This window comes from Scyliorhinus torazame, chromosome 14, assembly GCF_047496885.1.
Source record: "Scyliorhinus torazame isolate Kashiwa2021f chromosome 14, sScyTor2.1, whole genome shotgun sequence".
In the NCBI taxonomy this organism is placed as follows: Eukaryota; Metazoa; Chordata; class Chondrichthyes; order Carcharhiniformes; family Scyliorhinidae; genus Scyliorhinus; species Scyliorhinus torazame.
In genome coordinates this window covers 35,069,193-35,094,972 of record NC_092720.1, presented here as the reverse complement: position 1 = coordinate 35,094,972, position 25,780 = coordinate 35,069,193, and the positions used below count along the sequence as shown (strand labels likewise).

At 48.0% G+C, this 25,780-nt stretch overlaps 1 protein-coding gene across 3 annotated transcripts in view; it reads right to left on the bottom strand.

Annotated features, from left to right (window-relative positions):
• xrn1 (5'-3' exoribonuclease 1) overlaps positions 1-25,780 on the bottom strand; it is a 169,882-nt gene that overhangs the window by 104,751 nt on the left and 39,351 nt on the right. For all 3 annotated transcript variants that reach the window (XM_072473914.1, XM_072473915.1, XM_072473913.1), the window contains 4 exons: positions 23,581-23,678; positions 19,835-19,944; positions 14,924-15,034; positions 75-160 (listed from right to left, as the gene is read on the bottom strand). In XM_072473914.1, coding sequence (XP_072330015.1) covers positions 75-160; positions 14,924-15,034; positions 19,835-19,944; positions 23,581-23,678 — 405 coding nt within the window. The remainder of the gene's footprint in view (positions 1-74; positions 161-14,923; positions 15,035-19,834; positions 19,945-23,580; positions 23,679-25,780) is intronic.

Sequence of the window (25,780 nt, the reverse complement as noted above, 5' to 3'; positions counted from 1 at the left end):
CATTTTAAGAGAGGAGTCGAATAAACTTTTATTTAAAGCCTGAAGAGTTCTATTAATTGGTACCAAGATCCTACCTTTTCTGTGATTTCCTGCCACCAAATCGAACTTCTTCCCTCAAAAGGGAAAAATTTGGTTCATGGCTTGTTAATCCAAGCATAATCTTCAGTAAACACAAATATCAGTCATTTAGTTGTACAAGAGTGAATAACTTTTTTTTCTTTAAAGCTACTTGTAACCATGATGAAAACCCTTATCCCGATCAGTGAAATTATGCGAAAGCATATAATTATATTAAAATAAAATATCTTTACGAGATCTTGCAAATTACAAAAGAGACAGATACCATGATTTTGTATTTCTTATAAAATAAAAGCTTTTCAAGTCTTGAAATGTAATATTAATAGTACAATATTAATATATTGATTTTGAAGTTGCAAAGTGACAGTGGAACACCTTCATCACCCACTGACACAGTCATGTTATTGTGGGTAGGTACCAACTGACACTAACTGATTTCTACAGCTTTCAGCTGAGGAGTGATAGCAATCCCCAACTTGGGAGAAGCTAATGCTACAAGAAAGTCGGCTCAGAACATTAAACAGTCTAGCTATATTTCCTGTAGCAAAATACCAATAACAGTCATTCGCAATTTATCTTATAGCTGTCACAACTTAGAAAGAGTTATTCATAGTATACTAATTTAGAAAATAAGTGAAAAATTGCTCAATAGTTTTAATAAGTTCATTTAAAAAAAAATAATATTGTATTAAGGTATTTGAAATTTTTTATAACAGTAACAAAAACAATGACATCAACATGGTAAAATAAACATTTCCCCCCCTCCAGCCCAACCTTCACACACCTCAATCAGACAACAACAATCCAATCCCCCCGCCACCCCCCCGGAATACTGCATCGGCTGACATTTTTAATTTTCCCCGAGAAAGTCGACGAACGGCTGCCACCTCCGGGTGAACCCTAACATTGACCCTCTTAAGGCAAACTTTATTTTCTCAAGACTGAGAAACCCAGCCATGTCACTAACCCAGGTCTCTACATTCGGGTGCTTCGAGTCCCTCAACATTAATAAGATCCGCCTCCGGGCTACCAGGGAGGCAAAGGCCAGGACGTCGGCCACTTTCGCCCCCTGAACTCCCGGATCTTCCGACAGTCCAAAGATCGCTACCTCTGGACTCGGCACCACCCGTGTTTAGCACCGTGGACATTGCCTCAGCAAAACCCTGCCAAAACCCTCTTAAGCTTCGGGCATGCCCAAAACATGTGGACATGATTTGCTGGGCTTCCCTCGCACACCTATCCTCGACCCCGAAAAACATGCTCATCCTAGTCACTGTCATGCGTGCCCGGTGGACTACCTTAAATTGTATCAGGCCAAGCCTGGCGCACGATGAGGAGGTTATTAACCCTGCATAGGGCATCCGCCCATAGACCCGCCTCTATCTCTCCTCCTAGCTCATCTTCCCACTAGCCCTTAAGCTCCTCCACCAGAGTTTCCTCCACCTCCGAAAGCTCCTGGTAAATATCCGATACCTTCCCCTCTCCCACCCAGGTACTGGAAACTACTCTATCCTGTATCCCCGTGGCAGCAGCAGCGGAAAGCCCGGCACCTGTTTTCTCAGGAAGTCGCGCAACTGCAAATACCTAAAACCATTCCCTGCTGGAAATTCAAATTTATCCTCCAAAGCTTTCAAGCTGGGAAAGCTCCCATTTATAAATAGATCCCCCATCCTTCTAATTCCTGCCCTCCGCCAACTCTGGAACCCGCCATCTAGCCTACCCAGTACAAGCCTGTGGTTGTTATAAATCGTGGTCCAAATCGATGCTCCCTCCACTCTCTTATATCTCCTCCACTGCCCCCAGATCCTCAGAGCCGCCACTACCACCGGACTTGTGGAGTATCGGGCCGGTGAGAACGGCAGAGGTGCCGTTAATGATGGAAAGGGATAAGTATACACCGCAGGGCAAGAGTTATAGCTGGGGGAAGGGCAATTATGATGCCATTAGACGTGACTTGGGGGGGGGATAAGGTGGAGAAGTAGGCTGCAAGTGTTGGGCACACTGGATAAGTGGGGCTTGTTCAAGGATCAGCTACTGCGTGTTCTTGATAAGTATGTACCGGTCAGACAGGGAGGAAGGCGTCGAGCGAGGGAACCGTGGTTTACCAAAGAAGTGGAATCTCTTGTTAAGAGGAAGAAGGAGGCCTATGTGAAGATGAGGTGTGAAGTTTCAGTTGAGGCGATGGATAGTTAAAAGGTAGCGAGGAAGGATCTAAAGAGAGAGCTAAGACGAGCAAGGAGGGGACATGAGAAGTATTTGGCAGGAAGGATCAAGGAAAACCCAAAAGCTTTCTATAGGTATGTCAGGAATAAGCGAATGACTAGGGAAAGAGTAGGACCAGTCAAGGACAGGGATGGGAAGTTGTGTGTAGAGTCTGAAGAGATAGGCGAGATACTAAATGAATATTTTTCGTCAGTATTCACTCAGGAAAAAGATAATGTTGTGGAGGAGAATGCTGAGCCCCAGGCTAATAGAATAGATGGCACTGAGGTACGTAGGGAAGAGGTGTTGGCAATTCTGGACAGGCTGAAAATAGATAAGTCCCCGGGACCTGATGGGATTTATCCTAGGATTCTATGGGAGGCCAGGGAAGAGATTGCTGGACCTTTGGCTTTGATTTTTATGTCATCATTGGCTACAGGAATAGTGCCAGAGGACTGGAGGACAGCAAATGTGGTCCCTTTGTTCAAAAAGGGGAGCAGAGACAACCCCGGCAACTATAGACCGGTGAGCCTCACGTCTGTAGTGGGTAAAGTCTTGGAGGGGATTATAAGAGACAAGATTTATAATCATCTAGATAGGAATAATATGATCAGGGATAGTCAGCATGGCTTTGTGAAGGGTAGGTCATGCCTCACAAACCTTATTGAGTTCTTTGAGAAGGTGACTGAACAGGTAGACGAGGGTAGAGCAGTTGATGTGGTGTATATGGATTTCAGCAAAGCGTTTGATAAGGTTCCCCACGGTAGGCTATTGCAAAAAATACGGAGGCTGGGGATTGAGGGTGATTTAGAGATGTGGATCAGAAATTGGCTAGCTGAAAGAAGACAGAGGGTGGTGGTTGATGGGAAATGTTCAGAATGGAGTACAGTCACAAGTGGAGTACCACAAGGATCTGTTCTGGGGCCGTTGCTGTTTGTCATTTTTATCAATGACCTAGAGGAAGGCGCAGAAAGGTGGGTGAGTAAATTTGCAGACGATCCTAAAGTCGGTGGTGTTGTCGATAGTGTGGAAGGATGTAGCAGGTTACAGAAGGATATAGATAAGCTGCAGAGCTGGGCTGAGAGGTGGCAAATGGAGTTTAATATCGAGAAGTGTGAGGTGATTCACTTTGGAAGGAATAACAGGAATGCGGAATATTTGGCTAATGGTAAAGTTCTTGAAAGTGTGGATGAGCAGAGGGATCTAGGTGTCCATGTACATAGATCCCTGAAAGTTGCCACCCAGGTTGATAGGGTTGTGAAGAAGGCCTATGGAGTGTTGGCCTTTATTGGTAGAGGGATTGAGTTCCGGAGTCGGGAGGTCATGTTGCAGCTGTACAGAACTCTGGTACGGCCGCATTTGGAGTATTGCGTACAGTTCTGGTCACCGCATTATAGGAAGGACGTGGAGGCTTTGGAGCGGGTGCAGAGGAGATTTACCAGGATGTTGCCTGGTATGGAGGGAAAATCTTATGAGGAAAGGCTGATGGACTTGAGGTTGTTTTCGTTGGAGAGAAGAAGGTTAAGAGGAGACTTAATAGAGGCATACAAAATGATCAGGGGGTTGGATAGGGTGGACAGTGAGAGCCTTCTCCCGCGGATGGAAATGGCTGGCACGAGGGGACATAACTTTAAACTGAGGGGTAATAGATATAGGACAGAGGTCAGAGGTAGGTTCTTTACGCAAAGAGTAGTGAGGCCGTGGAACGCCCTACCTGCTACAGTAGTGAACTCGCCAACATTGAGGGCATTTAAAAGTTTATTGGATAAACATATGGATGATAATGGCATAGTGAAGGTTAGATGGCTTTTGTTTCGGTGCAACATCGTGGGCCGAAGGGCCTGTACTGCGCTGTATTGTTCTATGTTCTATGTTATCAATGCTCCCAGACTGGTGTCTTTACATGACGCCGCCTCCATCCGCTCCCATGCCGACCCCTCCCCCACTACCCACTTCCTAATCATGGCTATATTAGCCGCCAAGTAGTAATTGCAGAGGTTCAGCAGGGCAAACCACCCTCCCCCCTACTGCGCTCCAGCAACACTGTCTTCACTCGCAGGGTTTTACTTGCCCTCACAAAGCCCGAAATAATCTTATTCACCCACTTGAAAAAGGCCTTAGGGATGAAGATGGGGAGGCACTGAAAGACAAACAGAAATCTGGGGAGGACCGTCATTTTCACGGTCTGTACCCTCCCCGCCAGTGATAGCGGGAGCATGTCCCATCTCTTAAAGTCCTCTTCCATTTGTTCTACCAACCGGGATAGGTTTAACTTGTGTATAACTCCCATTTCAGGGCCACCTGGATTCCCAGATATCGAAAGCTCTTCCCTACCATTCTAAGCGACAGCTCTCCCAGTCTCTTCTCCTGCCCTCTTGCCTGGATCACAAACATCTCGATTTTCCCCATGTTCAATTTATACCCCCAAAAATTGCCAAATTCCCCCAAGATTCGCATTACTTCCCCCATCCCCTCCAACGGGTCCGAAATGTACAAGAGCAGGTCATCTGCTTAGAGCGAGACTCGGTGCTCCACCCCACCCCGAACCAGCCCTTTCCAGTTCCTAGAAGCTCTTAACACCATGGCCAATGGTTCTATGGCCAGAGCATACAGTAACGGGAAAGGGGGCACCCTTGCCTCGTCCCTCGGTGTAGTTCAAAATACCCCAACCTCAGCCGGTTCGTACGCACACTCGCTACTGGTGCTTGATAGAGCAACCGCACCCAGTCAATAAAGCCCTCACCAAACCCAAACCTTCCCAGCGCCTCCCACAGGTAACTCCACTCCACCCGATCAAAAGCCTTCTCCGCATCCATCGCTACCACCACCTCCGCCTCCTCTCCTTCGGAGGGCATCATAATAACATTTAGAAGCCTTCGAACATTGGCCTGGAGTTGCCTGCCCTTAACAAATCCCGTCTGGACTTCCGGTTGCGGCAATGCGGAGCTAAGTCACACATTCGGCAGCTCCCGCCAGAAACGGACTTTTGGGCTCTTTTTAGGGGCCTCAGCGGCATTTGTTCAACGGTTCCCTGTGTGGGAAGGTGACAGTACGATTTCCCCGGCACTGTATGGATTGGAGCAGGAGCGGAACTGTGAAAAAAGTAATTTTGGTGCAGCGAAAAGTGCGAGGGAGGAAAACCAAGATGGCGGCAGGTGGTGACCAGGCAGCGTGGGCGCAGTGGTCGCAAGAGCAGCAGGAGTTTCTCAAGCGCTGCTTCACGGAATTGCAAGCAGAGCTGCTGGAGCCGATGAAGGCTTTGATCGACAAGCTGGTCGAGACCCAGAAGGCCCAAGGGGCAGCGATCCGGGCGGGAGAGGAGCAGCATAAGAAATGGCACGAGAAGTTAGAGGACATGGAGAATCGGTCGAGGAGGAAGAACCTGCGGTTTCTGGGTCTCCCGGAGGAAGTGGAGGGGTCGGATGCTGGAGCATACGTGGTCACGATGCTGAACACGGTGATGGGCGCGGGTGCCTTCCCGAGGCCCCTGGAGCTGGATGAGGCCCACCGAGTCCTGGCGAGGAGGCCAAGTCTAACGAGCAGCCACGGGCGGTATTGTTGCTGTTCCACCGCTTGGTGGACAGGGAGTGTGTCCTGAGATGGGCAAAAAAGGAGCGGAGCAACAGGTGGCAGAATGCAGAGGTCCGTATATACCAGGACTGGAGCGCAGCGGTGGCCAAGAAGAGGGCCGGTTACAATCGGGCTAATGCGGTTCTGCATCGGAAGGGGGTGAAATTTGGGATGCTGCAGCTGGCGCGACTTGTGGGTCACGTTTAAGTACCGGCACCATTACTTTGAGACGCCAGAGGAGGCGTGGACCTTTATCCAGGCCGAAAAGTTGGACACGGACTGAGGGTCGGTTGTAAGGGGATGTCGCGGGGGGGCTACTGTGGTTACTGTGCTTTGGGGGATGTTCTGTTCAATATTATGTCCTTGGGTGCTGGGTGGGGTAGGGTGAAATGGTTCGAAGTGGGGTTTTGAGAGTGTGGGCGTCAGTGGTTGGAAAGACGGGGCCGTTTGGGGGGGCGGGGGGAGATGGGAGGCCCGAGGTGGGGGAGCTGGGATTAGGCTGCAAAGGGGAGCCGCGCCAGAGGGCGGGGCTGGTTTGATAGGAAGCGTGGGCTTTTTCCCGCGCTGGGGAAGGGGGCAGGGCCGGGAGGGAAGGGCGGTGTTGGAGAGGAATGCCCGCTGATGGACAGGTGGACGGGGGGCGGGGAGAGAAGAGAAATACCACCGAGGGGGTCGACGACTAATCGGCAGGCTGGGGGGAGGGGGGGGGTGCGGGGAGCCCCCTGATCCGGCTGGTAACTTGGAATGCGCGAGGCCTGAACGTGCCGGTCAAGAGGGCACGTGTGTTCGCGCACCTTAAGGGACTGAAGGCAGATGTGGTTATGCTCCAGGAGACGTATTTGAGGTTGGCAGATCAGGTTAGGCTGAGAAAGGGGTGGGTAGGGCAGGTTTTCCACTCGGGGTTGGACGCGTAAAGAATCGAGAGGTGGCGATTTTGTTGGGGAAGCGGGTGTCGTTTGAGGCGCTGAACATGGTGGCAGACAATGAAGGTAGGTATGTGATGGTGAGTGGTAAGCTGCAGGGGGTGCGGTGGTATTAGTGAATGTATATGCCCCGAATTGGGACGATGCCGGATTTATGCGGCGCATGTTGGGCCGGATTCCAGAACTGGAGGCAGGGAGCTTGATAATGGGGGGGGGGGGGGGGGGGGCGCGGAGCGGATCCGGGGGTGCATTGAAAGCTATCTAGAGGCTAACGATAATGGGGAGGTGCAGGTGGGGGTGGTCTGGGAGGCGCTGAAGGCGGTGATTAGGGGAGAGCTAATCTCCACTACGGCCCACAAGGAGAAGGAGAGGAGAGAGAGGGAGAGATTGGTGGGGGAGATTTTAAGGGTGGATAGGAGGTATGCAAAGGTCCCCGAGGAGAGACTACTCAAGGAGCGGCGAAGCCTCCAGGCCGAGTTCGACCTGTTGACCGCCATGAAGGCAGAGGTGCAGTTGAGGAAAGCACAAGGGGCAGTGTACGAGTACGGGGAGAAGGCTAGCCGGATGTTGGTACACCAGCTTCAGAAGCGGGAGGCAGCGAGGGAGATTGGGAGAGTTAGGGATAAAGGGGGGAACACGGTGCGGAGTGCGGTGGGAATAATTGGGGTATTTAGAGACTTTTATGAGGGGCTGTATAGGTCTGAGCCCCCGACGGAGATGGGGCGATGCGTCGATTTTTGGGTCGGCTGAGGTTCCCGAGGGTGGAGGAGGAGCAGGTGGCTGGGCTTGGGCACCGGTAGGGCTGGAGGAGCTGACTAAGGGGCTGGAGAGTATGCAGGCGAGGAAGGCACCGGGGCCAGATGGGTTCCCGGTGGAATTTTACCGGAAGTACATGTACCTGCTGGGCCCTCTACTAGTGAGGACTTTCAATGAGGCGAGGGAGGGGGGGCCCTACCCCCGACGATGTCCAGGGCGCTGATCTTGAAGAGGGACAAGGACCCATTAGTGTGGGTCATATAGGCCAATCTCGCTCCTCAACGTGGATGCGAAGCTGTTAGCGAAGTTGTTCGCTCCAGAATGGAGGACTGTGTCCCAGGGGTGATTCACGAGGACCATATGGGTTTTGTGAAGGGAAGGCAGCCGAATACCAATGTGCGGAGGCTCCTTAACGGAATCATGATGCATGCAGTGGAGGGGGAGGCGGAGATAGTGACGGCGATGGACGCGGAGAAGGCCTTCGATAGGGTGGAGTGGGGGTACCTTTGGGAAGTGTTGGAGGTTTCAGTTCGGGATGGGGTTCATTAGTTGGGTTAGGCTACTTTACGAAGCCCCGGTGGAGAGTGTGGCCATGAATCGGAGGAGGTCGGAATACGTTCGGCTGTACCGGGGGACGAGGCAGGCGTGGGAAAGAGTGAGCTCTTCGTGGTACACCCAGGAGATCAGGGAAGGGGGATAGACGAGCTTCCACTGAAGAGGGCGGAAAGGAGTTTTCGGTACCGGGGGGATCCAGGTGGCCAGGAGCTGGGGGGCCCTACACAAGCTCAACTTGACGCGACTGGTGGAGCAGGAGTTTAAAAGGTGGGATAGGCTGCCAATCTCCCTGGCTGGTGGGGTGCAGTCGGCGAAAATGATGGTGCCTTCCCATCAAGATCCCCAAGGCTTTTTTTAAGCGGGTCAGCAGGAGCATCATGGGATTCGTGTGGGCGAAAAAGACCCCGAGGGTGAGAAGGGTGTTTCTGGAACAGAGTAGGGACAGAGGAGGGTTAGCATTGCCTAATCTGTGTGGGTACTACTGGGCTGCCAATGTGGCGATGATACGCAAGTGGGTAATGGAGCAGGAGGGGGCGGCGTGGAAGAGGTTGGAGATGGCGTCCTGTGTGGGCACGAGTCTGGGAGCGCTGGTGACAGCACCGTTGCCGTTCCCGCCGACTAGGTACACCCAGAGTCCGGTGGTGGCGGGGACTTTGAAAATTTGGGGGCAGTGGAGACGCCACAGGGGTGAGGTAGAGGCTTCGGTTTGGTCCCCGATCTGAGAGAACCATCGGTTCGTCCCAGGGAGAATGGGTGGAGGGTTCCTGAGCTGGCACAGAGCAGGAATTAGAAGGGTGGGGGACCTGTTTTTAGATGGGACGTTTGCGAGCCTTAGGGCGCTGGAGGGAAAATTCGGGCTTCCCCCCGGAAATGCCTTCAAGCACATGCAGGTAAGGGCGTTTGTAAGACGGCAGGTGAGGGAGTTCCCGCTGCTTCTAGTACGTAGGATCCAGGATAGGGTGCTCTCGGGGGTGTGGGTTGGAGAAGGCAAGGTTTCGGCGATCTACCAAGAGAAGTAGGAGACCTCGGTGGAAGAGCTAAAGGGTAAATGGGAGGAGAAGCTTAGGGAGGAGATAGACGAGGGTACGTGGGCGGACGCCCTGGATAGCGTTAATTCTTCCTCGTCTTGTGCCAGGCTTAGCCTGATACAATTTAAGGTTCTTCACAGAGCGCATATGATTGGGGCGAGGCTGAGCAAGTTCTTTGGGGTGGCTGACAGGTGTGTGAGGTGCAGCAAATCACACCCATATATTCTGGGCGTGCTCGGCACTGGGTGGGTTCTGGAGTGGTGTTGCGAGGACGGTGTCTCAGGTGGTGAACACCCAGGTTAAGCCGAGCTGGGGGGTAGCACTATTTGGGGTATCGGACGAGCCAGGAGTGCAGGAGGCGAAAGAGGCCGGTATTCTGGCCTTTGCGTCCCTGGTAGCCCGGTGGAGGATTCTGCTCCAGTGGAAAGATGCGAGGCCCCCCAAGCGTGGAAGCCTGGATCAGTGACATGGCAGGATTCATTAAATTGGAGGGGGTAAAATTTGCCGTGAGAGCGTCTGTGCAAGGGTTCTTCAGGCGGTGGCAACCGTTCCTAGACTTTCTAGCAGAGTGTTAGGAGGTGGTCTGCAGCAGCAGCAACCCATGTGGGGAGGGGGGGGGTACTTTGTGTTTACTACTGTGTTTATGTAATTGTGAGATGTTTATTTATGCGTTCTTTGTTTTTCTTTTTTCTGTAAGGTTTTGTTGAAAATGTCAAAATTTGAATAAAAATATATCTTTTTAAAAAACAAATCCCGTCTGGTCTTCCCCTATCACCCCCGGGACACAGTCCTCTATCCTTGTGCCCAGTATCTTAGCCAGCAGTTTGGCATTCACATTCAGTAGCGAAATCGGCCTGTATGCCCGCATTGCTCCAGATCCTTCTCCCGTTTCAAGATCAATGAAATTGAGGCCTGCGACATTGCTGGGGGGAGGACTCCCTTCTCTCTTGCTTCGTTCAATATCCTCACCAGTAGTGGGCTCAATATCTCTGAAAACTTATAGAATTCCACCGGGTAGCCGTCAGGCCCCAGGGGCCTTGCCCAACTGCATGCCCTCCTCTTGATTATTTCCTCAATCTCAATTGGGGCTCCCAGCCCCTCAACCAGGTCCTCCTCCACCCTCGGGAACCTCAACTGATCCAGAAATTGCCTCATCCCCTCCACCCCAGCCAGTGGTTACGACTCATATAATTTACTATAAAAGTCTTTAAACACCTCGTTCACCCCCGCTGGGTCCAGGACAGTAGTACCGTCTCTACTCTTTACTTTACCTATCTCCCTGGCCGCCTCTCTTTTCCTGAGCAGGTGCACCAACATTCTGCTTGCCTTTTCCCCATACTCGTAGATCGCCCCCCTTGCTTTCCTCAACTGTTCCACCACTTTCCCTGTGGTCAACAGCCCAAACTCCACCTGTAACCTCCGCCGCTCCCTCAGTAGCCCCGTGTCCGGGGCCTCCAAGTATCTCCTGTCCACTTGGAGTATCTCCTCCACTAATCTATCCTTCTCAGCTCATTCCACCTTTTCTCTGTGGGCCCGTATCGAGATTAATTCCCCTCTGATTACTGCCTTCAGAGCTTCCCAGACTGTCGCTGCAGACACCCCCAGTATCATTTATTTCCAGATAGCTATCGATGACGTGTTAACCCGCTCACAGACCGCTCGTCTGCTAGCAACCCCACATCCAGTCTCCACAGCGGGCGTTGCCCTCTCTGCACACTAACCCGTAGGTCCACCCAGTGCGGGGAATGATACGGCACTGCAATTGCCGAGTACTCAGTATCCACCACCTTCGGTATTAGCGCCCTGCTCTGAACAAAAAAGCCAATGCGAGAGTATACATTGTGGACATGTGAAAAAAAGGAAAACTTCTTCATCCTCGGCCGTGCAAACCTCCATGGTTCTACTCCCCCCATCTGTTCCATAAAACCCTTCAATTCCTTTGCCACAGCCGGCCTGCTCCCTGTCCTGGATTTTGACCAGTCCAATTCCACCATGATCAGGTTATGTGACTCTAAGTCTGGGATCTTACCAACACCCGCCTCATAAATTCCACATTGGCCCAATTCGGAGCATATATGTTCTCAAGTACCACTCGCACCCCCTCCAGCGTCCCACTCACCATTATGTACCTACCCCCCTTGTCTGACACGATTCTCCCTGCCTCGAATGCCACTCGTTTGCTGATCAGGATCGCTAACCCCCTGGTCTTGGAGTCTAGTCCTGAGTGGAACACTTGGCTAACCCACCCGTTCCTCAATCGCGTCTGGTCTGTAACTTTTAGGTGTGTCTCTTGTAGCATTGCCATGTCTGCCTTCAGTTCCCTCAAATGCGCGAACACGCGAGCCCTCTTAACCAACCCATTCAGTCCTCTCACGTTCCATGTGATCAGCCTGGACAGGGGGCTTCCAACCTCCCCCCCCCTTGCCGAGGAGCAACCCCCCCCCCCCCCCACCGACTAGCCATCACCCTTTTTAGGCCAGCCTCAAGCTCGCGCCCTCCGCTTCCTCGAGTCCCCACTCGGGCTGTCGCCGTTCCCGACCTCCCATTTGTCCCCTAGTAACAGTTCCTCCCCTGCCAGCAAAGCAGCCCCCCCCCAACTCCCTAGCAACAACAATAAAAACTCAATCCCCCAAGTCAAGCTCCAGCTTAACACCTGTCCACCCCCCACTGCGCTTTCGACAGTCAGCTGACCCAGGCTGACTCAACAGCTCCTGCCCCTGGAACCAAGCAGTCTGTCTCCTTATTTTTAAAAAAATATATTTTATTAAAGTTTTGAAACACAATTTTTCCACTTTACAAATCAACATAAGAGATAACACAACAACTAATAAGTAACATTATTTAAATAAAATAGTGAACTGGCAAAGTAACAAAAAAAATTGTGCTCCCCCCCCCCCCCCCCCCCCCCCCCCCTCCCCCCTCTGGGCTGCTGCTGCTGACGATCTATTTTCCCTTAACGTTCCGCGAGATAGTCAAGGAACGGTTGCCACCGCCTGGAGAACCCCTGAACCGATCCTCTCAACGCAAACTTCATCCGTTCCAGTTTTATGAACTCTGCCATGTCGTTTATCCAGGCCTCCACGCCGGGGGGTTTCGCTTCCTTCCACATGAGTAAGATCCTTCGCCGGGCTACCAGGGACGCAAAGGCCAGAATATCGGCCTCTTTCGCCTCCTGCACTCCGGGCTCTTCCGCTACCCCAAATATAGCTAACCCCCAGCCTGGCTTGACCCGGACCTTCACCACCTTTGAAATCACTCTTGCCACTCCCCTCCAGTACTCATCCAGTGCCGGACACGACCTGAACATATGTATGTGGTTCGCCGGGCTTCCCAAGCATCTCCCGCACCTGTCCTCCACTCCGAAGAACCTGCTCAGCCTTGCTCCAGTCATGTGTGCTCTGTGTGGAACCTGGAATTGTATCAGGCTAAGCCTGACACACGAGGAAGAGGAATTTACCTGACTTAGGGCATCCGCCCACAGACCCTCCTCAATCTCCTCCCCCATCTCTTCTTCCCATTTTCCCTTCAGCTCCTCTACCAGCGCCTCCCCCTCGTCGCTCATCTCCTGATATATTTCGGACACTTTGCCCTCCCCGACCCATACTCCGGAAATCACTATCCTGGAGCCCCTGTGTCGGGAGCAGCGGAAATTCCCTCATCTGTTGCCTCGCAAACGCCCTCACTTGCATGTATCTAAAGATATTCCCCGGGGGCAACTTATACTTTTCCTCCAGCGCTCCCAGGCTTCCAAATTCCCCGTCAATAAACAAGTCTCTCAATCTCCTAATTCCTGCCCGATGCCAGCTCTGGAACCCTCCGTCCATCCTTCCTGGGACAAACCTATGGTTATTCCTGATCAGGGACCACACCGAGGCACCCGTCACCCCCTTATGTCGCCTCCATTGCCCCCAGATCCTTAAGGTTGCCACCACCACTGGGTTCGTGGTATAACCTTTTCGGGGAAAGCGGTAGCGGCGCCGTCACCAGCACCTTTAGGCTCTTTCCTTTACAGGACGCCATCTCCAGCCTCTTCCATGCCGCCCCCTCTCCCTCCCTTATCCACTTGCAAACCATCGCCACATTGGCGGCCCAGTAATAGTCGTCCAGATTCGGCAACGCCAGTCCCCCTCTATCCCTGCTGCGCTGCAGGAACCCCGTCCTTACTCTCGGGGTCTTCACTGCCCACACGAAACTCATAACACTCCTATCTATTTTCTTAAAAAAGGCCTTAGTAATCAAAATGGGAGTCTGTCTCCCTATTGTACTCTCCTCTCTCCCCATCACATGAATAAACATTTTAAAGGCATCACATTCCCCAGTAAACAAACAGAAAAAAGAAACAATCACTTTAGAAAAATAGTCACCCAAAAAGCAGAACTAAATTCAAAGCCCCCCCCCACCCCCCAAACAAGGTCCCGACAAGACAGATCCACCGATAACCATCCACACAGCCCATTATTTCACATAGAGCTAGTTAAATTTTTACAATACAGCACCACAAATCGCTGCCACATTACTTCTCCAAGGCTTGAGTGTCTTTTAATTCGCCTCCAGCTTCATTTCTTTAATAAAGGTCCATACTTCGTCTGGCGTTTCAAAGTAGAAGTCCCGTTCCTCATGTGTGACCCACAGGCGGGCTGCGTACAGCATCCCGAACTTCACCACCTTCTTAAAAAGAGGGCCGTTTTTGCCCGATTGAACCCAGCTCGCCTCTTGGCCAAATCCGCTCCCAGGTCCTGACAAATGCGCAACTCACAGTTCTCCCACTTGCTGCTCCGTTCTTTCTTGGCCCACCACAAAACGTGTTCCTTGTCCATGGAACGGTGAAAACATACCATCATGGCCCTCGGCGGTTCATTCACTCTGGCCTTCCTCGTGAGGGCTCTGAGCGCTCTGTCCAATTCCAGAGGCCGAGGGAACGCCCCAGCCCCCATCAACTTCTCCAACAGGTCCGTCACATAGGCCCTCGCATCCGATCCCTCACTGCCTTCAGGGAGGCCAACAATTCTGAGATTCTGCCTCCTGGACCTATTCTCCAGGTCCTCCAGCTTCTCCTGCATTCTTTTCTGGCGGTCGTTCATCATTCCCACCTGGCTTTCCAGCACGGTTATATACTCCTCGTGCTCGGACAACTTTTGTTTGACCTCCTGGATCGCTCTCCCGTGCGTTTCTTGATTCTGAACCACTTGATCAATCGAAGCCTCGGGTCCAGCGTGTCCTTCTTCAGCTTGGCGAAGCAGTCCTCAAAAAACTTCACCAGCTGCTCAGTCGACCACTGTGCTGTTTCCCTGCGGCCCATGCCCTCCGCCATGCTGTCTCGTGTTACCAGCTCTGCTCGAGTCTCCCTTATAGGACTTTGTCGGCTCACACGGCCACTTCTGGTCCAATTCTCCATACACCGGAGGGGGATTTCTCCTTACTGTCTCACTCTTCACTGCTTTATCCCATAAAATCCAAAAAAAAACAGGGGGGGGGGGGGTCCAAAAGTCCAAAAGCTATCAAATGTGCGACCTACCCCTGCATGGCCGCCACCGGAAGTCCCAATAAGTTCATTCATAATAAACAAATAGGTGTCTAAATCAAATCTGGCATTGGAAGGTCTTTCACAAAGCGCCATAGACTCAAGTTACCCAAGATCAAGAGTAAAATTCAGGTCAATTGGTTAAAGAGTAAGGGCGGGGGGGGGGGGGGGGGGGGGTGTAGAAATAGAGACACCAAATATTTTTTTCCTCTAAAATAATAAGAATAATAAGAATATGTACACATTACTGGATTTTTAAAAATCCTCTGAAAGGATTACATAATACATACTAAATCAGCATCCAGTCCATACAAACAGTGTCTTGTATTGGGATCATGATCAGGTTTTGTTGTTTCAGCTCTAATAAATTCCATGATTTTGTGTTCTCCCTCTCCTGGGGTCTAACAACAACAAAAATGATGATATTACAATACAGAAACATGTACTTAAACAGTCACATACTGTAATACTATTTGTTATCCTCACTTGGTGTGGGAAAGAAAAACTGCTGACTAAACTACAACAGCTTAACTACCAAAGGCCGAGCTGAGTGTCACAGAATGTTCCATCTCTTCTAGATCCAAATCGACTGATAAGGGAAGTAAGCGTTGAGCACAAAAATCTGAAATACTAAATATGCATGAGCACCTACTTACATTTTAATGATTAGAGATTAATGTTTTAAACAAAATATGACAAATAAATATATTTCTAACTACAAATTTGCATAAAATACATAAAAAGATCAACCACACAAATGGTATTATACATAGTCAACACAGTTGGTGCAAGAGTATGAGATGCCCGAGGCAAACTTTCAGCCTTGCACACCCCAACCCACCTCCCCAAATCCCCACAATGAACTTTTGAAAAGGAATATTGTGAATTAGTAGGGATAGAAATTCTGCATTTAGAATTACAGATTTATTTTACATGAAAAAGATGATACAGATTGTACATTCTCACGATTTTATACTTTTCATAGTATATGTGCATCACAATGAAGAAGGGAGGTAGGCGATGGCGCAGTGGTGTTTTCACTGGACGAGTAATCCAGAGACCCACGGTAATGCTCTTGGGAACCTTGGCTCAAATCCCACCATGGCAGATGGTGAAATGTGCATTCAATATATGGAATTAAAAGTCTAATGATGTCCATGAAACCATTGTCCAAATGTCATAAAAACCCATCTGGTTCACTAATGTCCTTTTGGGAAGGAAGTCTGATATTCTTATCCAGTCGGGCCTACATGTGACTCCAGACCCACAGCAACATGGCTGACTCTTAACTGCCCTCAGTTCAAGGTTAATTAAGGATCGGCAATAAATGCTGGCCCAGTTAGCGATGCCCACATCCCATGAATGAATATTTTTAAATGCCTCACACGATGTAATAGTCTTCTCAACAGTCACAAGATGATTTTATGCGGAATTTACATAATCAACACTCATTACAATAGAGTGAGTAGATTAAATTACATTATTTGATATTATTTTCTGGAATAATCATGTACAAATTTATAAAACTGTCACATAAACAGAATGAGGAATAGAATATGAAATTCTGGGAAAGACTGCAATTTAAATACAGGTAGAGTACCTTTTCTCCATAAATCCAAAAACTGAACAATCCAAAAATCATACATTTTGTTTTAAGAGAGAGAAGAGAGGGAAGGGGGAAGGGGAAGAGAGAAGAGAGGGAAGGGGGAAGGGGAAGAGAAAAGAGAGGGAAGGGGAAGAGAGAAGAGAGGGAAGGGGGAGGGGGAAGTGAGAAGAGGGGGAGGAATGGTGTGGGGTGGAGAGAGGAGAGAGCCTTACGCAGTCCCAGGTTTCTCAGTCACTCACCACCCTACACGAGTGGGTGAATGTGCAAGTGAGTGAGCATCCTGAGACTGGGAGTAAGCCACATATGACCCTGATACTTTTTATTAATTGCCCTTTCTTAACTTATCGCATTAATGCTATGAGATATTTCTTTACAATTGTTCAGTTATTTGGTTTTATTCATTTCCGAGATGGGGGCATCGCTGCCTAGGCCAGTATTTTGTTGCCCATCCCTAGTTACCCTTCAGGTGGTGGTGAGCCGCCTTCTTGAACCGCTGCAGTCCTTGAGGTGCAGTTAAACCCACACTGCTGTTCGGGAGAGAATTCCAGGATTTTGACCCAGCAACATTGAAGAAACAGCGACATATTTCCAAGTCAGGATGGTGAGTGACTTGGAGCAGAACTTCCAGGTGGTGGCATTTCCAGATATCTGCTGCTCTCGTCTTTCTAGTTGGTAGCGGTCATGAGTTTGGAAGGTGCTGCCTTAAGGAACCTTGCAGAGTTCTTGCACTGCATCTTGTAGACAGAATACATGGCTGCTACTGTTAGTCGGTGGAGAGACTGAATGTTGGAAGGGGTAGCAATCAAGTGGGCTTTGTCCTGGATAGTGTTGAGCTTTGTGTTATTGGAGCTGCACCCATCCAGTTAAGTGAAGACTATTCCATTACATTCCAGCAAAGGAAGGCCAAGGGATTGATTAAGGGGAAAATAGAGTACGAGAGTAAACTCGAGCATAAAAACTGACCGTAAAACTTTCTATAGGTGCGTGAAGAGAAAAAGATTGATGAAGACAAATGTAGGTCTCTTACAGCCTGAAACAGGAGAATTAATACTGGGGAAAAAAGAAATGGCTCAGCAACGAAATACATACTTTGGTTCTGTCTTCACAAACAATGACACAAGATACTAGAAATGGTGGGGATTCTATCGATTCTGGAACGGTTCCTACAGATTGGAGGGTAGTTAATGAAACTGGACTATAATATCCTGTTTTTTCTCTACCCCACTTCTAAAAAATGGGCGTAGAGAAAAAAAACAGGATATTATAGTGCAATAAGCCTGATGTCAGTAGTGGGAGAATTCTAGAATCCATTATCAAAGATTTTATAGCAGCGCATTTATAAAACAGTGGCAGGATCAGACAGAGTCAGCAGGGATTTATGAAGGGGAAATCATGCTTGACAAATTTACTGGAATTCTTCGAGTATGTAACCAGTAGGATTGATAAGGGGGAGCCAGTGGCTTAGCTTATTTGGACTTTCAGAAAGCTTTCGACAAAGTCTGGAATAAGAGATTGGCGTGTAAAATTAAAGCACATGGGATTAAGGATAGTGCATGGAGATGGAGAGAAAACTGGTTGGCAGACAGGAAACAAAGAGTAGGAATTAACTGCTCTTTTTTAAAATGGCAGGCAGGGACTTTTGGGATATCCCAGGGATCGGTGCTGGGATCCCAGCTACTTACAATTTACATTAATGACTTAAATGAAGGAACAAAATGTTCATATCTCCAAATTTCACAGATGACACCAAGTTGGGTGGGAGGATGAGTTGTGAGAAGGATGCAGAGACCCTTCAGTATGACTTTGACAAGTTGAGTGAGTGGGTAAATGAATGCCAGATGCAGTATCATTTGGATAAATGCCAGGTTATCCACTTTGGTAGCAAAAACGGGAAGGCAGACTATTATCTGAATGGCCATAAATTAGGTGAGAGGAATGTGCACCAGGCGCTGAAGGCAAGCAGGCACATGCAGCAGATGGGAAAGAAGGCAAATGGTGTCTTGGCCTTTAAAGCAAGAGGTTTCGAGTACAGGAGCAGGGATGTCTTGCTACAATTATACAGGGCCATGGCAAGGCCACACCTGGAATAGTGTGTGCAGTTTTGGTCTCCCTATCTAAAGGATGTTCTTGCTCGACAGTGAGTGCTGAGAAGGCTTACCAGACTGATTCTTGGGATGGTATGAAGACAGATTGGGTTGGTTAGGATTGAATTCACTGGAGTTCAGAAGAATGAGGGGGGAAACCTCCTGGAAACCTATAAAATTCTCACAGGGCGAGACAGGGTAGATGCAAGAAGAATGTTCCTGATGGTGGGGGTTTCCAGAACCAGGGGGCCAGTTTGAGGATACGGGGTAGACCATTTAGGACAGGGATGAGGAGAAATTGTCACCCAGAGAGTAGTGACCTAGAGGAATCCGTTACCACAGGAAGTAGTCGAGGCCAAAACAGTGTGTTTTCAGGAAGCAGCTAGATGTAGCACTTGGGGCAAAGAGGATCAAAAGATATGCAGGGGGGGGGGGGGGTGGAATCAGGCTACTGAGTCGGGTGATCAGCCATGATCGTACTGAATAGCGGAACAGGCTCGAAGGCCCGAATGGCTTCCTCCTGCACCTATTCTCTATGTTTCTATGACTTGTGCATTGTAGATGGTGGACAGGCTTTGGGGGTGGGGTGTGTGTGTGTGTGTGTGTGTGTGTGTGTGTGTGTGTCAGGAGGCGAGTTACTCAACACAGGATTCCTCGCCTTTGGCCTACTACTCTGGTAGCCACACATTTTTTATGATTAGCCCAATTCAGTTCCTGGACAATGGTACCCCAACTAGGGTCAAATTTGTTTTTTCCCTCCCTCCCCTTACTTTTGTTGGTATTTAAATATCTGCAAATAATGTGTCAAATGTCATCTTTCTGAAATTTGCTCATTGGCCCAAGGCCCGAGTGAGAGAAAAAAAATGCAAACATGTCTCCTGTCCTGCCCGAAAGGGACAAACTCGCTGTAACCTATAACTAGCCCAAGCTTCAGCTATTGTAATGGAAGCAGGCCTCGGTCTATAAGCGGTTTTGGAAAACTTAATATTTTGGATAAACAATACTAAACGTGTACATGAAAATACATGTACGTCAGTATATGGCAAGCGGAACTAGAACTTTCATTCTCACGGCTGAAGCCCGTTTGTTTACTTTAGTTTCATGAATAGTTTGTATCAGTTTCTTGCACCCCGACCCCCAACCCAAATTGGGCCACTCTAGGTGACCAGCTAGTTTCCAAGTTGTTGCACCAGTCCTGTACATTGGTTAAAATCTGTTCAAACTTGTAAACAGGATTCCAATTGCTAACAAATTGAAGTCCCAAGGGCATTGTTGCAACAGTAACAAGTGAATGAAATGCACACATTTTCTTTCCCAGTATAATTTTCAACACCATATTTTCTGATTGCTGATGTTTTTTAAGACAAGTTACCCTCTGGCATGATTCCTTTATAAATTAACATTAAATAGTCTACTTTCATGCCAATTTAACAAGAGTTTTTCTTCTCCATTCACTGGACGTTTCAAGTTTGAGGAAAGAGACAATTTTGGGCTAGTTAATATTTAATTACCTCATGACCTGACAAGTACACAGCCACACCTTCCCAGGATTTCTCAGTTGAAATCTTCAAGTTTATAAAATATTTTAGCTGTTCATGTAATCTGGCCATAAAAGCAGTACCTAAAACAGAATATAGAAAATTATGGAAAATCCTATTTTAACCAAACAAGCACAGAACAAAAATACTCTCAAAACTGCCTCTGTCCTCTAACATAAGAACATAAGAACTAGGAGCAAGAGTAGGCCATCTGGCCCCTCGAGCCTGCTCCGCCATTCAATGAGATCATGGCTGATCTTTTGTGGACTCAGCTCCACTTTCCGGCCCGAACACCATAACCCTTAATCCCTTGATTCTTCAAAAAACTATCTATCTTTATCTTAAAAACATTTAATGAAGGAGCCTCGACTGCTTCACTGGGCAAGGAATTCCATAGATTCACAACCCTTTGGGTGAAGAAGTTCCTCCTAAACTCAGTCCTAAATCTACTTCCCCTTATTTTGAGGCTATGCCCCCTAGTTCTGCTTTCACCCGCCAGTGGAAACAAACTGCCCGCATCTATCCTATCGATTCCCTTCATAATCTTATATGTTTCTGTAAGATCCCCCCTCATCCTTCTAAATTCCAACGAGTACAGTCCCAGTCTACTCAACCTCTCCTCGTAATCCAACCCCTTCAGCTCTGGGATTAACCTAGTGAATCTCCTCTGCACACCCTCCAGTGCCAGGACCTCCTTTCTCAAGTAAGGAGACCAAAACTGAACACAATACTCCAGGTGTGGCCTCACTAACACCTTATACAATTGCAGCATAACCTCCCTAGCCTTAAACTCCATCCCTCTAGCAATGAAGGACAAAATTCCATTTGCCTTCTTAATCACCTGTTGCACCTGAAAACCAACTTTCTGCGACTCATGCACGAGCACACCCAGGTCTCTCTGCACAACAGCATGTTTTAATATTTTATCATTTAAATAATAATCCCTTTTGCCGTTATTCTTACCAAAATGGATAACCTCACATTTGTCAACATTGTATTCCATCTGCCAGATCCTAGCCCATTCACTTAGCCTGTCGAAATCCCTCTGCAGACTTCCAGTATCCTCTGCACTTTTTGCTTTACCACTCATCTTAGTGTCGTCTGCAAATTTGGACACATTGCCCTTGGTCCCCAACTCCAAATCATCTATGTAAATTGTGAACAGTTGTGGGCCCAACACTGATCCCTGAGGGACACCACTAGCTACTGATTGCCAACCAGAGAAACAACCATTAATCCCCACTCTTTGCTTTCTATTAATTAACCAATCCTCTATCCATGCTCCTACTTTCCCCTTAATGCCTTGCATCTTTATCTTATGCAACAACCTTTTGTGTGGCACCTTGTCAAAGGGTGGAGTTTTCAAAATCATTCCAAGAGTTAAAGCTCAGTGATCCTTATTCACAAAACCAGTACAGGAAAAGCAGTGGAGAATTTTTTATTTTTTATTTTTTTTTAAAAAAAGAGTTGGAGGCATGAAGGGAGCAAATTGACTCTTGGTATCTATATGTGCACGACATGAAAAAATATTTTTGATGCAACTGAAGTAACTGAGATGTCCTTATCTCAGCTTGATCCACTCAATCAGGCAACTGTGATAGTGGCACAAATCTAAAAAATACATACAATTTGCACATCTGCCTACCCATGTTTTTAAACCTAATCTGGTAGAGTGGCTCATTACGTCAGAAATATGCACCTCCCAGATCTTTTATTTGCAGCGTGTCACTCCAGCACTCGGAAGTAGTGTTGACATCAACTGCAAGTTAACTGTTAATTATTAATGATAATCAATGAAGAACCCAACAGTAGAATTCTACTTTCATAGTGAACTGTGTTGACTAATTAGGATTATTGTGCTGATCATAAACTGACATATGAACATTTGATGCACCAATGCTACAGCAAATACTCGGTTTAGGCTGTCCCACTCCCCCTTCAATGTATATTTCATTACCCAACTGACTATTTGGGGCTCACCAAATAATTTTAAAGTTGATTCTTTTATAGTAAATTCATTTTTAGGCTTTAAAGTTTTAATAAACTAACTTCCAAATGCACTATAATTACATTATAAGGAAGTTTTAAGAATCCTAAAGTGACACCAAACATGCAGGCTAAAAAATCCAAGTCATGGGAAAAGAATGTCAGTCTCTGACTGAGCAACGTCTAGCACATCACCGTAAATGAATTGTCGTGCTTCCTTCATGTCTTTTCAATTCAATGCAAGATTCTTTTCACAAATACCATAAATATTTTGGTAGGTGGTGAAGCTTTATGTTATTCACTGCCTATTTTCACCTTCCTAGCATTGCTTGACTTGGCCCCTGCCTCAGATCATCTGCTGCTAAACATGCCTTTGTTACCACTAGATTCAAATATTCCAACACACTCCTGGCTTGTCTCCCACATTCCACCCTGTGTAAATTTGAGGTCATCCAAAACTCTGGTGTCCAGGCCTCAATTCAAGTCCCATGCCCCCTTGCTCATTTGATTCCTGGTCAAGCAATATCTCAATTATTAAATTCTAATCCTGGTGCTCAAATCCCTCCATGGTCTTGCCCCTATGCTCTAGTGCTCTCCAACCTCACAACCCTCAGATATATCTGCATTCCTGTAATTTTGACCTATTGTGCATTCTCAATTCCAATTGCTCCACCATGGGTGGCCATGCCTTCAATCGGCTACACCCCAATTTCTGGAATTCCTTTTCGACATCTCATTGCCTCTCACCTTCCTCCTTCAGGACATTCCTTAACAGATACCTCATTGAACGTGCTTTTGGCCTTCCGATTTAGTAATTATTTATGTAGCTCAGGGTCATGCTCAAATTTTATAATGGTCTAAAAAGAAATGTTGTTGCAGAAAACAAAAGTCAAAATCAAATACTGCAGATGCTGGAAATCTGAAATAAAGGCAGAAAATGCTGGAAATACTCAGCAAGTCTGGCTGCATCTGCTGGGAAAGAAGCAGAGTTAACACATCAGGTAGAGGACTTTTGGAAACATTAAAACTCTGTTTCTCATTCTACAGATCCTGCCAGGAATCCAAGTGTTTCTGATTTCAAACTTGGTTGCAAAATCTACAGTGCTTACATTTTGACCGTTAAACTTTTAAGGTTCCAAAATGTTGCATATTAGTTGGAAACTCTCAATACCCAGTTAGTTAGGTCTCCCCAAACTGGGTGAAGCATTTAGAAAACGCTGAAGCATTTGTGCTGAAACCAATATCATAGGAGTTAAAAATCAAGAAGCCAAATTCTACTTGTAAAGTAACGCATTACTCAAGCACTCACAGCTCATGACTAAAAAGTCATTTATTTTTATGCGAGCTGTGATATTCTGTTGGTGGACTTTGATACCAAAGTAAAGCATCAATTCAACTCAAAATACTCATCAATTCGTATCAGGACTGGAACATCATAATATTTATCTTCCTATACCTAGAAGTACAAAAGACAACTGTTGTCTCTGTCCTGATGTTGTCTCTGATGAGATCAGAAACTCTGGCACTGGGGAAACAAATCCAGTAAATATTTTTAGCACTACAAAAGATAGGCAAGGTTGCCAAATTTCCAGAATCAGGTTAATAGATATTAAAATGATTTGAAAATATCTGACTTGCAGGAAATACATTTATGCCACTATCCTATCCAATATTCTGTAATTTGTAGTAGACATATATAGTTTGAAGAAAAAGTGGTTATATAACAGCATTACCTGGGGTAATACAGTTGGAGTCAAATCTGGACTCTGTTGGAAGAATTTCTCCTTTCTCTAACGCTTTTTTAATTTTCTCTTCTGCTTCCTTTGCTGATCTACATTTAAGAAAATTGTTATGATGCAATGAATCACACGGAGCAGAAAACAGAAACATTCATAAATGAGGGGGGAAAAATAATTTGTCATGCTGGTTTCTTTTTATGATCTCAATAACCTGCCTCACTCAATGATAGCAGTCAGCTTGACTTCCTGCTTCCTAACCCATACCGGAGCCATACTTACAGCTCTTGACCATGCAAATGTCCGCACCTTTCCCCTTCCACTGCTCCCCCATACCTTCCACCTTGTCCATTCCTGACACACTGTACCACTTATATGCCTGCACACCTTCTGATCCTCCACATGTGCACTCCTGAAAATAATTAATTTTACCACATTCCCCACTGCGATCCATCCAATATCACAATTTAAAAAAATATAGCTTTCATTGAGAACGCACGGCCCAGTTGCTAGGTCCCTCCTCTCCATGGATCAGGTGGCTGACACTTGTGAACATATGTGTGTTAGTGGCACTAGACAGTTCGATGTTACTTTATCAGCCCCAGCAAAGTCCACAATCATACATGTATCTATTGTGCCTTTCCAAATCGTGCCTTTCTGAATCATACCTTTTCACCCTCTTCTATTAGCCATAGATTCAACAAACTTCAGCTGCCATTCTGAATCTTCAGGGCACCAGGGCCGTCTTCAATTACCACACAGCATAAACTGCAGTCCACCTCGCAGCAGTTCAACTTTGTCTCCAGACATTCTGTTGCCCAAGATCCCAGAGTACTCACTCAGCACCAAATTACAGGGACAATTTCAGATCTTTAGCTGTGCCAAGCAGAACACTACTGTTCCAAAGACGTACCCTTTCCCCAATGACCCACAGGGCAGTCACCGACCTTTGGGTGCCTTCTTCACTGCAGCCCTTTTCCTAATCATAGCTTCTTTCTATGCTCCTCTTTTTTCCCCCCTTAGCTTAACTGGGCCCTGTAGCGCACAAAGACTCCGTGAGACGAATAGAGTGAAGTCGATGAGGCTTTATTAAGCGTGCCTGTTCCCCCGCAGCTCGATAGTAAACTGGCCTGCGGGGGAAGACTCCGGCTTCAGGGCGGAGCTGGAGGTCAACGGCCAACCAGGACCCGGGATCTGTCAGCCAACGACACTAGGGCTTCCAGTCCCACATGACCCCCAATACATACTACCACATTCACCCCTTGTCAAAAATGAACCCGGCGGGGTGATGCTTCGTATGGTGGTAAGGGTTTACAGGGCTGGTCCTGGGAGGACAAAACATTCACATGGCAATACAGTATTGGACAATTTCGTCCTGTTGCAACTATTTACAGAGGGTATAGGAAGAAAAGCAAAATGTTCTTGTGAACAGTCCATATTTGTTTTACATCGACGCCACGAGTCGGTCGGGCGGTCTGGTCGTCCGTGTCGATCGCCTCGGCCCCGGCGGTGGTGGTGGTGCTTGTACCAGTGTTGTCGCCTCCAGGAGCCGTACGGTTTCAGCTCGGGTTTGATTCTTGGTCGGTGCTGAGGGGAGGGGAACCGATCCTCCTGGGAAGGGGGCGGTCGCGGGGTGCGGCGGTGGCAGGAAGGTGGGGGGGGGGGTGGGTTGATGGTGTCGGGGGGGTGTGCGTGTTGCCGGCGGGCGCCAGATCCCGCAGGGAGACCGTGTCCTGTCGGCCGTCGGGGTACTCCACGTAGGCGTACTGGGGGTTCGCGTGGAGGTGGTGAACCCTTTCGACCAACGGGTCCGCCTTATGTGCCCGCACATGCTTTCGGAGCAGGATGGGTCATGGGGCCGCCAGCCAGGTCGGCAGCGACATAGAACATAGAACAGTACAGCACAGTACAGGCCCTTCAGCCCACGATGTTGTGCTGACCATTTATCCTAATCTAAGATCAACCTAACCTCTCCCCCTTCAATGTACTGCTGTCCATGTGCCTGTCCAAGAGTCGCTTAAATGTCCCTAATGACTCTGACTCCACCACCTCTGCTGGCAGTGCAATCCACACGCCCACCACTCTCTGTGTAAAGAATCTACCTCTGACATTCCAGAGGAGGACCTCCTTGGGAAGACAAGGAGACGCTCATGACGCGTTTGATTAGTGCTCGTACATAATAACGACCGGATGGAAT